At 44.6% G+C, this 13,440-nt stretch overlaps 1 protein-coding gene across 1 annotated transcript; it reads left to right on the forward strand.

Annotated features, from left to right (window-relative positions):
- Positions 1-8,819: 8,819 nt before the first annotated feature.
- LOC123446308 (actin-7) lies at positions 8,820-12,156 on the forward strand. Its single transcript, XM_045122980.1, has 5 exons — positions 8,820-8,950; positions 10,097-10,178; positions 10,260-10,653; positions 10,733-11,346; positions 11,865-12,156. Exons 2-5 carry the CDS (start codon positions 10,122-10,124, stop codon positions 11,928-11,930), a joined length of 1,131 nt encoding a protein of 376 aa, XP_044978915.1. The 5' UTR covers positions 8,820-8,950; positions 10,097-10,121; the 3' UTR covers positions 11,931-12,156.
- The last annotated feature ends 1,284 nt before the right edge of the window (positions 12,157-13,440 follow it).

Consider the following 13,440-nt stretch of genomic DNA (forward strand, 5'->3'; position numbering starts at 1 on the left):
AATATCAGGTTTTATAAATCAACGGGCCCATCCACTTCGGCATATAGATATTCATGTATCATGGACAAAATTGTTTCTCATATATCACATACATGACCTCTTAAACTGTATAACTAATATAATTCACCAGTTATCTCGATCTGAGAGTCGTAATTGTATCTAAACTAAATAAATTTGAGGTGTAATGTTTCCAACCAAAAGAAATACATCTTCAATCTTATTTTCTTCTAGGTGGTGCCTAAGAGTGGGTCATTACCAATAAGCACCAGGAAATATGATATGCAAGATAAGCACGAGGAAAAATGATATGCAAGTGTGTGTAGAGAGGCAATGAAAATTAGTAGTTTTCATATAAGGCTCTCAAGAGAAATAATTCATCAAGGTTTTGAGATACAAGGTTGTCCATCTAAGAAACAAAACATTGCTAGTTAGCAAAACAAGCTGCAGCAATATGACATCCTCACCCCTTGTGGTTGTACCAAGCAAAATCAGGTACATGTGAAACCAACACAGACAAAGCAGATGCGCAACCACTGAAGGTAGAACCATGATTACTCATAATCTAGAGTCATTTGTGGCCATTTAGTGTTCGTCTTTCCGTGGCAAGGTCCAAAGCAATAAGGGTATTTGCAACCTGGCCTTTTTGTGAAAGCAAAGAAATCAATCTCTAGTATTAACACATATCACTGATGATGAACATAACTCTACAAGGAAAGGTGAGAAGGAGATCAACACATATGCTACATAAATTTGCATCTACTTCTCACCTTGTTTCCGTTCTGCGGTATGTTGTCTTGCTCATCCAACCTGAACTGATAAAGAAAGTTCCTTCTAGCACTTTATTTGTGAGGATATAACATGATTCGGCAACAAATATATCATTGTAATTCACGGCGAGATAATAGATCAGTGTATTTCATTACAAGATAATAGATCATTTATAAATACATATTTTGTTGGCTATTGATTAATTACTGGAAAGTAATACAAATATGAGCTTACAAGTTTGGGCATGTTTCTTTGCAACGATATATATTAGCAGAGGTAAATCATAATTTTATTGACATATATTAATAATAGAAATATTGAGAAAATACTACTTTTATTTTTATATTACTTAAGTTAGAACAGTCAATTCCTTGCATGTCTCGAAACATCTCATAGAGCCTCTCCGGGTTTAACTTAGCAATTTTGGGTTAGGATAAAATCATGTCTTTCCCCCAAAATAAATAAACAAGAACAATAAGAAATAAAAACCTAAGAATTCAAGCCTATCAGACAATCAGTCACTTCCGGTGGCATGTCAACAATTAGACATACCAAAACCTTTGGTCCTCAATTTTTTCCGCTACAAAATTAAACGTGGAACACCCGTGCATGCGTTCGTGTGAAACAACAAACATAATATTTATGCCAGTAATACATATTAATATTAGAAGGTCAAAGTGTGTTTCACGATGTAACATTTCACTTGCATGTACATACCATGTTATGCATCAGACCCCCCTGTACGAGCCTCCTCTGTTGCAGCCACACTCGTATCCGGCGATAGTGGAGTAGCCTAGGCCGTGGAGCAGGGGAAAAGGACACAACACACCACAGACTGATCGACCTCCTCGTCCCCATGATGTTTTAATCATCTTGGATATCTAAAACAAAATGCCAATGAGGATGTCACTTGTTACAAATTCATGACTTCAAAGGAACACAATAACCGATTAGATGGTTCAGTACAAATCATCTCTTCACTTGCAATACTATGTAAAACATTGAATAGATATGCATCACTCATCATTTCAAAAGACACCGAACAAAAACATTTAGCACACTTGACTCCAAAAAGACTTAAGAAATTAGGGTGCTTCTTTATGCAGAACTGGGGACATATTACTAATTAGTTAGATACCACTGTAATCAAGTGGTCGAATTAGTTGAATACTATGTGTACCCATTATAAGTATATAAACATTAAACTTTCTAAAATGATCTACTTATTAGGTCTCCGACTATACATATAGAAACTTGAGACTGCAGACATGGACGATCGACTTTGAAACTCCACTCAAATCACCCCATTATCTAAGCATGCCCGATTAGCAACACTAAAACAAATTACAAAATCTGAAACCTCACACATTATTGATAGAGTATCTTATTTTCTATTCTTGTTACACTGGAAGCAATGTACACTCTGAATGAAAAAGAAACAACACTTGATTGATATGGTCATCACATATGAAGTATGATAGTATGTGAGAAAGTATATAAAGCTGTAGATTTTAATGTACTGTTGATATTCGGTCATCCAAACTCAGATAATAGTTGTTCACCTGCAAATCCTTCAGTAGTGTGCTAACATATGAACATCTTCTTGATCCTCCTAACCTGAATTCTATGATAACACATAGCTCGATTCGAAAAATAAAATCACATCGCAGGACATCTACAAGCTATGTTTACACAAAAAGACACTCGAAAAAACATTCAAAGGAAAAGGAGGAACCTGTTTAAGTAAGCCATTGAAACGAGGCTACACAGAGCTTGACATATCGCCTTGCGGACGTCGCTCAATATCAGCATTTCTTCGAGCCCATTCCTCTTTGTTGATCTCAAATTAGTCTTGTTAAATTTCACAAAATAAATGTCCATACAAGATGCACAATTCAAATACTTTCTGTATTCTAACCAAGAAGATAGAATTCAATATTCGGTGTGGCTTGAACCAAAGTGTCATAAGTAAATACATTATCGTCCAGTTCTTGTGTTGTTGCCCAAAAATATAAAATATTAAAGAGCAGAACATGAAAAAATATGTATTATAACATAATATTATTAAATAAAAGATGAAGCTATACTTCTATGTTCATCGTCTTGTTGAGTTTAAAACACGCAACCCCTTTTCTCTTGAGAGCCTTAGTGTCAACCAGTTTCCGATTAAACCATTTGGTTAACATATTTTAGAACTATGCAATCTCTAACTGAAATCTGTAGTACCATTATCAGTCTAAAAATGATAGTGGGCAAAGATTGCAAGATAACTTTTTAATTACATACTATTATCAAGGGGACGACAACGAATGGCAACTTATCTCTTCAAATGTGAAATAAAAAAGAGATACATGTTGTTCACATGATATATGTATTGTATGACACTTCAGCATTGAAGAAGTTACTCACAGAAAGCAAACCATCACAATTTGCACAATTCCAACCAGCCATATAAGAACACAAACAAATGTCCACATAGATTCGTTCAAGGTAGAACATGCCAATTGAATACTGTTTCCTTGAGAAGACCAATTCATTCAAAGAAAAAACAGCAAACATGGCATCGACGTACAATATTCAGTGCAGATTGCAAGAGAAAGCCCATAAAAAGAAAAATGTTCCACTCGAATAGATTGTTGAAGCAAATTTACTTTGCCATACCTAATACTACACTGTTAGTGCTATATATATAAACATTAGTAGCATTAGAGATTGCTCAAAAGAGCACAACCGCTCGCCATGCTATTCCCATACTCCAACATCAGAGGATAATCTCATCTAGAGAATACAGAGAAAGCCCAACATGACAAGAAACCACATACGGGGAGCAAATCACCATCTAGCCGACATAGAAATTAGTATGTTACTTCTCTTTCTCGGCTCAACATTACCAATGTTCTTCTATGTTATCTGCAGAAAAAAGTACCGAGAGAGATGAAATTCAGTTTGCATCCAAAACCCTCTCCATTCCCCACGGCTGCAGGTCTCCCCGTCCACAAAACATGCCTCCGCCAACAAAGCACCCGTGCTCCCCGTTCCTCACAGTCGAAGCTCCCGGCTTCCCGCGAGTCCACAATAATGGGCTCACGGAGACCCAGCCGGGGCAGAGAGAGGGAGGGACACATGAAGAGAGAGGGAAGAGTTGTACCTGGATCGCACCGATGCCCTCGCTCAACCGCCGCCGGCCTGATCCAAATCGCTGCCGCCGCCCCGATCCAGGACTTGTAGGCCGAGTTCCCGAGGCCAAAGTTGTGGTGGCAACGACTGCGACGGCCGAAGTGCAGCAGGCGCGCAAGAGTGGGGCTCAATGATGACGGACTCGTGTCGAGGAGGTGGCGTCACGGGAGATCGGCGGCGATGGGCTCGGTTGGAGGCGTTATGGTGGAGGGGAGAGCGCAGCGGGGCGCGGCACGACGCGGGGAGAGCGGGGTGCGACGCGGTGCGAGCGGGATCGGCGCTGAGAGGAGGGCGGCGGTGGCGTGGCACGGGGGCGGCGGCCAAGCGGGGCGCGGCGCGGGGCGGGGAGAGCGGGGTGCGGCGCGGGGCGAGCGCAGCGGGGCGCGGCAGGGCGCGGGGAGCGGCGCGGGGCGAGCGGAAGCGGAGGGCGGCGATGGCAGGGCGGGAGAGGAGGGCGGCGGTGACGCGGGGCCAACGGTGGCGGTACTCGGCGACGGGAGAGGAGGGTCGCGGCAGCGGGTCGGGAGAGGAGGGCGGCTCGGGGGCGGGGAGCGGGGGGAGGGGTCGCGGCAGCTGGGCGAGCGGGAGCGGCGCGCGGGGGCGAGTAGGAGCGGCGGGCGATCGGGGTGAGCGGGGCGAGGGCTTGCGGGAGCAGTTGCAGATCGGGGTGAGGGGGAGGCGGACGGCGAGGGGGAGGAGGAGGCGGACGGCGAGGGGGAGTTTCGTTGGTGGAGTATGTTCAGCCAATTGTAATTGCTAAATACACCCAGCAGACGATGGATTAACGAGGGCTGTTAGATTAAGATCTGTGGGATTAATCATGGGGTGCTGATTGGTTGTTTTTTTTGCGGGGCGTTTGATGGGGCGTCTGTAGTGTAATTCTTGTTGGATTGTTTAATAGTAATATAGATATGTAAAATTATGTGGTGGTAGATAGCTCCGCTCCTGATAGAGACAGAACGAGCAGAGTCAGACGTAGGCACTCGAAACGTTTTTTTTACTTGACGGTGACACTTCTTTTGTAAATCTTATCGACACTGCCATCTTAAAGATATAGTAAGGCGGTGTTTCTTTCCCAGTGACTAGACTTTTTTTAGTCCCAGGGACTAAAGAAAAAAGTCCCTTCAATAGAGTCTTTTTGTAGTCCCTGAAGGAAAAGTCCCTTATATTTCTTTACCTAGGGACTAAAAGGGACTTTTTAGTCTACTGCCTGGGCAAAGAAACACCACCTAAGAGCATCTATAAAGGGATCTTTCAAACCTTTTTCAAATGTCCGGGCAGACCGACCGACAACTGTCCGATCACAAAAATTCAACGTAGACGGGTCTCTCAACCAGCCTCAAACGGTCGGACGTTGCACCATCCTTCATTTTCAGCCCAAATATAGGATGGACATGGGTGAGTCCTGGCGTGTCCGGGCACTCCCACCTGACCCACACTGGCCCGCATCGGTCCCACATATAGTTGTCCTCATCTGTTTGCCGTATCACATCCTAGCCACTTCACTCCACTCTCATACGTCACCCAAACTCACCTCCAACGATCTCAGGACTTCTCTGATATGGCCTCCAACAGATCCGACTCTGACCAGTTCGGATCCGTCGACTCGGGGTCGTCCCGTGCAGAGTGGAGGAGGCAATGGCGGTTCGAATTGCACTCCACCGCTCGCGTGCGGATAGTGCCCGGCTGACGGGAGGATCTGTCCGTCACGACTCCATAGCGTCCGCTCAAAGGGCGTTAGGTTCCTCTCGGGCGGGATCATCCATGTCCACGCGGGGAGATCCATTGACCAGACCCGCGGACTTCGAGTCCTACCGGGAACGGGCTGCCCGCCGTGGAAAGGAGAGGATAAGGATCGTCGAGGCTTATCTCTCGGAGGAAATGGCGAAGGCGGAGACGACTAATGTGGCAGCGCGGGTGGCTGCACAAGAGGAAGCCATACGCGCCCGCATTTTGAAGAAATGACAATGGCGGAACATGCACGCCCTCGCCCGTGAGCAGAATCGGGTGATCCGTGAAATGGCCGGACTGCCAGCGAAGGAGGAGAAGGAGGTGAGCGGCAGCGAGGACAGCTCCGACAACGAGCAGATCCGGCTCGACCCGTATTGTGTCTTTGATCGGTACTTCCGCGACAAGGACGGCAAGGGCAGCCATGGATGATCTCCATCATAGCCAAACATGCCAAATTTTGATAGTCCGGTGGCTTGTTTAGCACTGACGGAGTAGTCGAACGACATGTGTGCGTCGACGTAGTAGTTGTATGGGTTGTATGAATTTGAGATATGAAATTTGAGGTGTCCGAATGTAGACTGCATTATTTAAGGCGTAACCGGTTAGTGTCCGCGAACGCACCCGGGTGTGTCCACGGACGTTTGAGGACCCGAATTTGATGGGCCCGACTGTAAATGCTCGAAGATCCCAGACATTGTTGCTCCGTACCATTGCACTATAGCTTACCCCGCTCCGGGTTTTCAACTCCTGGAGTTCAAGCCTTCGACACGGCTTCGTTGGCTCCAAAAACAAAGTTGAGGAGCGAAGAGAGTCCGAACACGCTATGAATTGTATGTTCTTTTCATTGAGGAAGATGCTAAACTACCTATTCTTTGTTTTCGAAACACAATATAGACAGCCATATTACTTGCACTTGAGAAACCGTGAATTACTTATAGTAGTGCTTTCGCGGTTTTTTTTATTTTTCATAAAAAAGAAAGAAACTGTGAAAGCACATATCTTAGCAAACATTGCGTTTGACATACTACCTTGGTTCATCTGAAGAAGGAGGCAACTTAAGTGGCGAGCTTGTTGCATATTCGATTCCTCTGAGCCGAGGGGTTAAAAAACAAAAATACATTTCCGCAAACCAAAATGATAATGAACCTACCTTCTTTATCTTTGCCATCATCTCAAGTGCTTCCATATATGTATGATTTTGTTTTCGAAAACCCTTCGTCCCCCTTCTCGTCCATTGAAGATGCTAAATGATTTGTCGGCAACATGGAAGGAAATGGAGAGTTGGTGCTCGTTTCGCTTGGATAGTTTACCGATTTGACCGGCAATTTCTCCCCATGGTAAGAACGCACACGACACGTCGCATAACCAACATTTGTATGTGCATTCTGTGGCCATTTATACACTAAATATTGTATTCTAAATATTTGGCCCGCAACTGCATTCATCTCCCATCCTTGGAAATGACATCAAAATTAGAGCCGATGCAAGTTTAGAGTACTCATCTGGTACAGGGAAAACCAAGTAACCTTATTTGTTCATCACATAGGATCTCTAGTAGAACCCTCAAACCCTTAAATCTAAAATCAGTTTTAAGGGTTGAGAATTGGCCATTTTTGACACTTTTAAGGGTTGAAAAACAGGGCAAAGACTAGAACCCTCAAACGTTTGAGGGTTCTAGTCTTTGCCCCAACCCCAACCCTTAAAACTGTCATTTGGCATTGCACAATTTTCACTAGAAAAACATAATAAACCTTCAAACAAACAATTTGGTATAGCACAATTTGGCATAGCAGATTTAAAAGCCAACTAATCAAGAATAGTCATGTTCCTAGGATTGAAGATAATCAATTATGTACTTATTCTGACAAATCTGATAGATTAACACTTGTTTGCAGATATTTTGCCTCATGCACAGCATGACCACTGATTGATCTGAACAGAAAGTGACTTAAACAACATGCATTTGGTGGCAACATGTCCAGCATGATCAAATATTCAGATTGTCAGAATGAAATCGACAGTTTCCAAGGAGAATCACTGGAATTCACCACGCCATACTAAAAGCTGCAGCTGTCATTTTGGTGCCACCGCAAGCAAACGGAAACCTGAAGGCTCTGAACTTCTGAATAAGCATTTCCACTAGCAGATAGAAAGCCCAGCACCGAACATGTTCCGAGATGGCATAATGAAACGGCTTCTGTGATCCACCCACCAGTAATACTTCTTGCAACGAGGCGCGATGCTTCAGACATCAGTAATGAACCTGAACGCCGCGCCTGCACCATCGGATACTAGCAGCAGCAGTTGGACGATCCACGACTGCAGGACGGGGGCGGGCGCGGCGGCGGGGCGGTGGTCGGGGCGCGGGGGGCGGCGGGGCGGCGGCCGGAGCGCGGAGGGCGGCGGGCTGGCGGCGGCCGCTGCGGCTTCCTCCCGCGCGGGGAACCAACTGCCTCCCGCGCGATGTGGGAAAATGAGTGCGGGTTGGGGGGAGTTTTTTCTCCCAACCCTCACTTCTACAGGCTGGGAAGGGTTTGAGGGTTGGACCTTTAAATTTTTTTTTACGGGTTTAAGGGTTCTAGTCTACGCCGTTTTTCCGATGAAAACTGTAAAAAAACGATTATTTTTAAGGGTTTGAGGGTTTGAGGGTTTGAGGGCTCTACTAGAGATGCTCTTAAACCAGATATGAAACTAACATTCTTTAAAAAAATTGTCTCCAGAAGGTGAATGGCACCAAGCCACCAAGAGTCACACGGTTTTGGGCACGTTTCCAAATTCCAACATGGGAAGCTAGGAAAACACCACGTGCCACATTCAAAAGAATACGCAGCTTGAGGCCACCAATCGGTTGACAATAGAGTGCCCCAGAATCATTTAGCATTCTCTATTTTGTGGCAAGCATTTACACCGTCCAATACTTTTGGCAAACATTTACAATTCGATTTGATTCCTCCTTTGAACAAAACGGGAAAGACGCGTGATCCCTGGCACAGCTCCGCGGTATTACGCACGCTGGGAGGGACCCCGGCGCAAAAAACCCAAAAACTCGGCCACGGCACCGGGGCCGTTTCCTGCGGGCGGGCGGGGCGGCGCGCCTTTTCTAGCATGGACGCGTATAAAGCACCGCCCAAGCAGCGCCAACGCCTTTACGCCATCCGCCCGCCGTATTCGGTATTCCTTCCTTTCCTTCCTTCGTCTCGCCCCGCTGCCGCACCAGTCGTCCGCCGAGCTCTCCAGAAGGCCGAAGCCGCCGCCGTCCACGCCCCGTGAACAGGTGACGACCACCGTACACCCCATGATCCCCCACCTCGAGCCGTTTGATCCGAGAAATAAATCCGTCGAGCTCTACTTGCCCCCATCCCCATGTAGATCGCCTCGCTAGCTTCTTCTTCTTTGTGTGTGTGCTGTGTGGGCGAATTTCGCTGCTCGATTTGGTGCGCCGGTGGGTGATCCCTGCCGGAGCATAGGAATTTTCTTGGGACGAATGGGTGATCTGTGGATGTGTTTGTCGCACGGGCTTCCCCCTGGTGCTGTTGACGATAACTGCGAACTGTTGGCCTTTGCTTTTGTGGGGGGTTTCCTCCTCGCCTCCAAATGCTTTTCGCTTTTGGACGATGTGAGAATTCTAGTACCGTGCCGTGACAATATCTTCAGTTAGCAGCAGCGAGCCAGCAAGGCGGATTATACTGCTCTTTAATGCTTCCATACTTAAACTATGTGCGACCCGTGATGTCATGGATTGTGAGATTTACTTTAGATGTCTGGGATCGGGAATGACTCAAAGAGCCCAAGTTTGTCTTACTCTGCATTATGAACTTCTTTTGAGTTTTCCTATGCATTATGGATTTGATAATTTAGCCGCGGCACACCAACTTTGATTAGCTGCATGTTTGGTATTTTGTTTGGCTACAATCCGCTTCCTTAGGAATTAGGCCCAGCTAGTATTGTTATAAATTCTTTAAATGAAATAATTGTATCGGAGAGAAACTTTCGACTAAATACTGAATTCTTTAACACGTTAGGCTTCAAAAATTAGTGCGATATTTCTAAATTGATGCTTGGATTATAGAAAATTTACTTGCCTAATGCCTATAATCAGACAGTGTTCCTGAAGTGCTCTATCCCACCAGATGACAGTTATATGTTTACCTCAAAAATGGTACATCTACGGACTTAATACGGGATTTGAAGGGGGTGGGGGCCCTCCCTCCCCTTAATCCAATCATACTTTACCAACTCAAATTTACCCTGTAAAACGCCCGTAAGAATCCGTTGATATAGCATTGTTGTGTTTACCTTTGTCACTTTCAAGCACTCTGAACCTCTGATACTATGGGTTTACTTGCTCTTATACAGAAGCATCTCTCACAGTTTAGGCGTCTATGCAGAAACTTGCTCATATACTAATGTGCCATTGCAGATTTCTGTTACAGAAAACTTGAGGAATGGCTGATGAGGATGTCCAACCTATCGTGTGCGACAACGGCACTGGAATGGTCAAGGTTGTTGTTCTGCACAAAATCCTTTGAAGGAAAAAAGAGTGCTCTCCCAAACTAACTGATCATATTCCTAATGTTTGGCAGGCTGGTTTTGCCGGTGATGATGCACCCAGGGCTGTCTTTCCCAGCATTGTAGGAAGGCCACGCCATACTGGTGTTATGGTTGGTATGGGCCAAAAGGATGCCTATGTGGGCGATGAAGCTCAGGCAAAAAGAGGTATCCTGACTTTGAAGTACCCCATTGAACATGGCATTGTCAACAACTGGGATGACATGGAGAAAATATGGCATCACACCTTCTATAATGAGCTCCGTGTCGCACCCGAGGATCATCCTGTGTTGCTGACTGAGGCCCCCCTCAACCCCAAGGCCAACAGAGAAAAAATGACCCAGATCATGTTTGAAACCTTCAGTTGCCCAGCAATGTATGTTGCAATCCAGGCCGTTCTGTCCTTGTATGCCAGCGGTCGAACAACTGGTATGTCTGTCGCGTTGTTTCAAACAGTTGCCGCTGAAGTTCACTGGATAGGGTTGTTGACAACTTTTTCTTTCTGCAGGTATTGTGCTTGACTCTGGTGATGGTGTGAGCCACACTGTTCCAATCTACGAGGGATACACCCTTCCTCATGCTATCCTGCGTTTGGACCTTGCTGGCCGTGACCTCACGGATAATCTAATGAAGATCCTGACAGAAAGAGGGTACTCCCTCACAACAACCGCTGAACGGGAAATTGTCAGAGACATAAAGGAGAAGCTCGCTTATGTTGCCCTTGATTATGAGCAGGAGCTGGAAACGGCTAGGAGCAGCTCCTCCGTGGAGAAGAGCTATGAGATGCCTGATGGTCAGGTTATTACAATTGGTTCAGAAAGGTTCAGGTGTCCTGAGGTGCTGTTCCAACCATCTCATGTTGGTATGGAAGTTCCTGGTATACACGAAGCGACATACAATTCCATCATGAAGTGTGATGTCGATATCAGAAAGGATCTGTACGGTAATGTTGTTCTCAGTGGTGGTTCTACCATGTTTCCTGGAATTGCTGATCGTATGAGCAAGGAGATCACGGCCCTTGCTCCTAGCAGTATGAAGGTTAAAGTTATTGCACCACCTGAAAGGAAGTACAGTGTCTGGATTGGTGGCTCTATTTTGGCCTCTCTTAGCACTTTCCAGCAGGTAGTAATTTTCCCCCTCTCAATTGTGGAAGTTGCATACATTACTCCTACTGTTTTTGCTAAACAATTTTTTATAACGCTCTTCAGGGTAATTTTGTCTCAGCATGTTTTCCCGACAATTGGCTTAGAATCCTTTATTCATGATCAACTTTCAGTTTGGGTTAGCAGGATATGCATTCGCTATTTTAGATAATTCATTCTGAATATGCTTTTAATTCGATGTTTTAGGAAATTGGCCTATAATATTCATGTTAGCAGAGACGGGTCATATCCTCTGCTTGAACTTCTAGATATTTCTCTTACCTTTTTATCAGAATATGAAAACAAAATGTATCTTCCAAGAGGTTCTGAAATCAGTAATATACTATGATTGCTTCTGCAACCAAAGAACAAGCCAGTAGCTTGGTGGATGGGGAATTGGGGAGGCTGTTTAAGAAGTGCTTCTAGGACTGGATCTGTGGATTAGATGGCTTCTTCCGAATCAATTCTTGACATCGATCGATTTGTTTCTAATCGCAGATGTGGATCTCCAAGGCAGAGTACGATGAATCTGGTCCCGGCATCGTCCACATGAAGTGCTTCTAAAAAGTCGGGGAATGTGGTTTACAAAGGGGACTTGCTGCCAAGAATATATAGTAGTGCATGGTACATGGTTAGTGTTCTGTAGAAGATGTGTACCCTCACATGAGTAAGGGGTACATGAAAAATTCAGTATCGGTTGATCTTTTCCTATCGGCACAATGTCATGGCTTTGCATGGTGTTTGCCTGCTGTATGAAATAATGAAATGGAACATATGTGTATTCCAATTACTGCCTAAGCAACATTGTGTGATACGCCATACTCGTGCCTCCTCGAAGGTGAGAGTCAAAACCCAGACGCCCTGATCGAAATCGTAGTGACACTGTTGAGACCAGATTTTGGCACAGTACAAAACATAATTAAGATGGCCTCAAACGGAAACATTCTTAACATAACAAAGTTTCATATAGTTAAAGTGAGAAACTTTAATGTTGGGGTCATTGCTATCCAATCTCATATCAAGGACCGAAAGTATGCTCAAATATCAAAATTCCGTGTTCTGTGTGTTATTCGTTCAATTGCGCCTTCAAGACGACCCCTGATGGAATATGAAATAGCGCTTGATTATCCGGTCAATTGCGCCTTCAAGACAACCTCGGATGAAATATGAAATAGTGCTCGATTATCTTTGTGTACTCGAGTATCTTCATCATTTGATATATAAATCATCCCAATCTGAGTTCATATGCAAAAATTACAGTTAAAATGGTCCGTTAAAATGGTCCGACCCGACAAGAGATCAAAATGTAATGCCCGACATGAAACTTTTTATCTCGTCAATCCGATTAATTTTCATATATAAATTGTCTTAATCTGAGGTCGTATATAATCTGTGGAAACAAAACAAGATTAGGCTAAAAACTCAATCGGGTAAATCTGAGTGATAATTTTGTTCGAGTGAAACTTCAATCTGGGAATCCGAGTGACATGAAATCCGACTAAAATCTTTGTCCGGTAGTCCGAATACATGAAATCCGAGTGAAATTCTAGTCGGGAGTCTGATTGACATAAAGTCCGACTAAAACCCGAGTAGATGAAGCTGAGTAGAAAATTGCCATCGAGGTGAAAAATTGGCATGGGAGTGAAAAGATGTCATCCGAGTGGAAAATCCTAACAGCCGTCTGGAAAATTCCAATTCCGACTAATTCGATGAGAAGCTAAAGATTGGCATGTAAAGTCATTTAGATGGCCGCGGATGAAAAAGTGTTCGACATGAAAGTTGTTTATAACATCGAAAAGGTTAACTTTTCTTTTGAGGTCATCATTATCTGAGATATTATGTGACCTTCAAGGTGACCACAGTTAACAATCCGGTCTGATGTATGATCAAGTCTGACCTGAAGTTAAAGATGACCTCGCAAAGTATTGGATCTGGCCTTATTTGGAAAAGTGATCAATAGAAGGATTGTTCATCTCGTCAAGGCACAAAATTTGATATTTGGATCGTCGCGATTGGAGGCCATATGCAAATTATACGACCGCGCAAAGAGCAAGATAAAAGTTTGGGCCATATT

Source organism: Hordeum vulgare, chromosome 1H (assembly GCF_904849725.1).
Source record: "Hordeum vulgare subsp. vulgare chromosome 1H, MorexV3_pseudomolecules_assembly, whole genome shotgun sequence".
NCBI classification, from domain to species: domain Eukaryota; kingdom Viridiplantae; phylum Streptophyta; class Magnoliopsida; order Poales; family Poaceae; genus Hordeum; species Hordeum vulgare.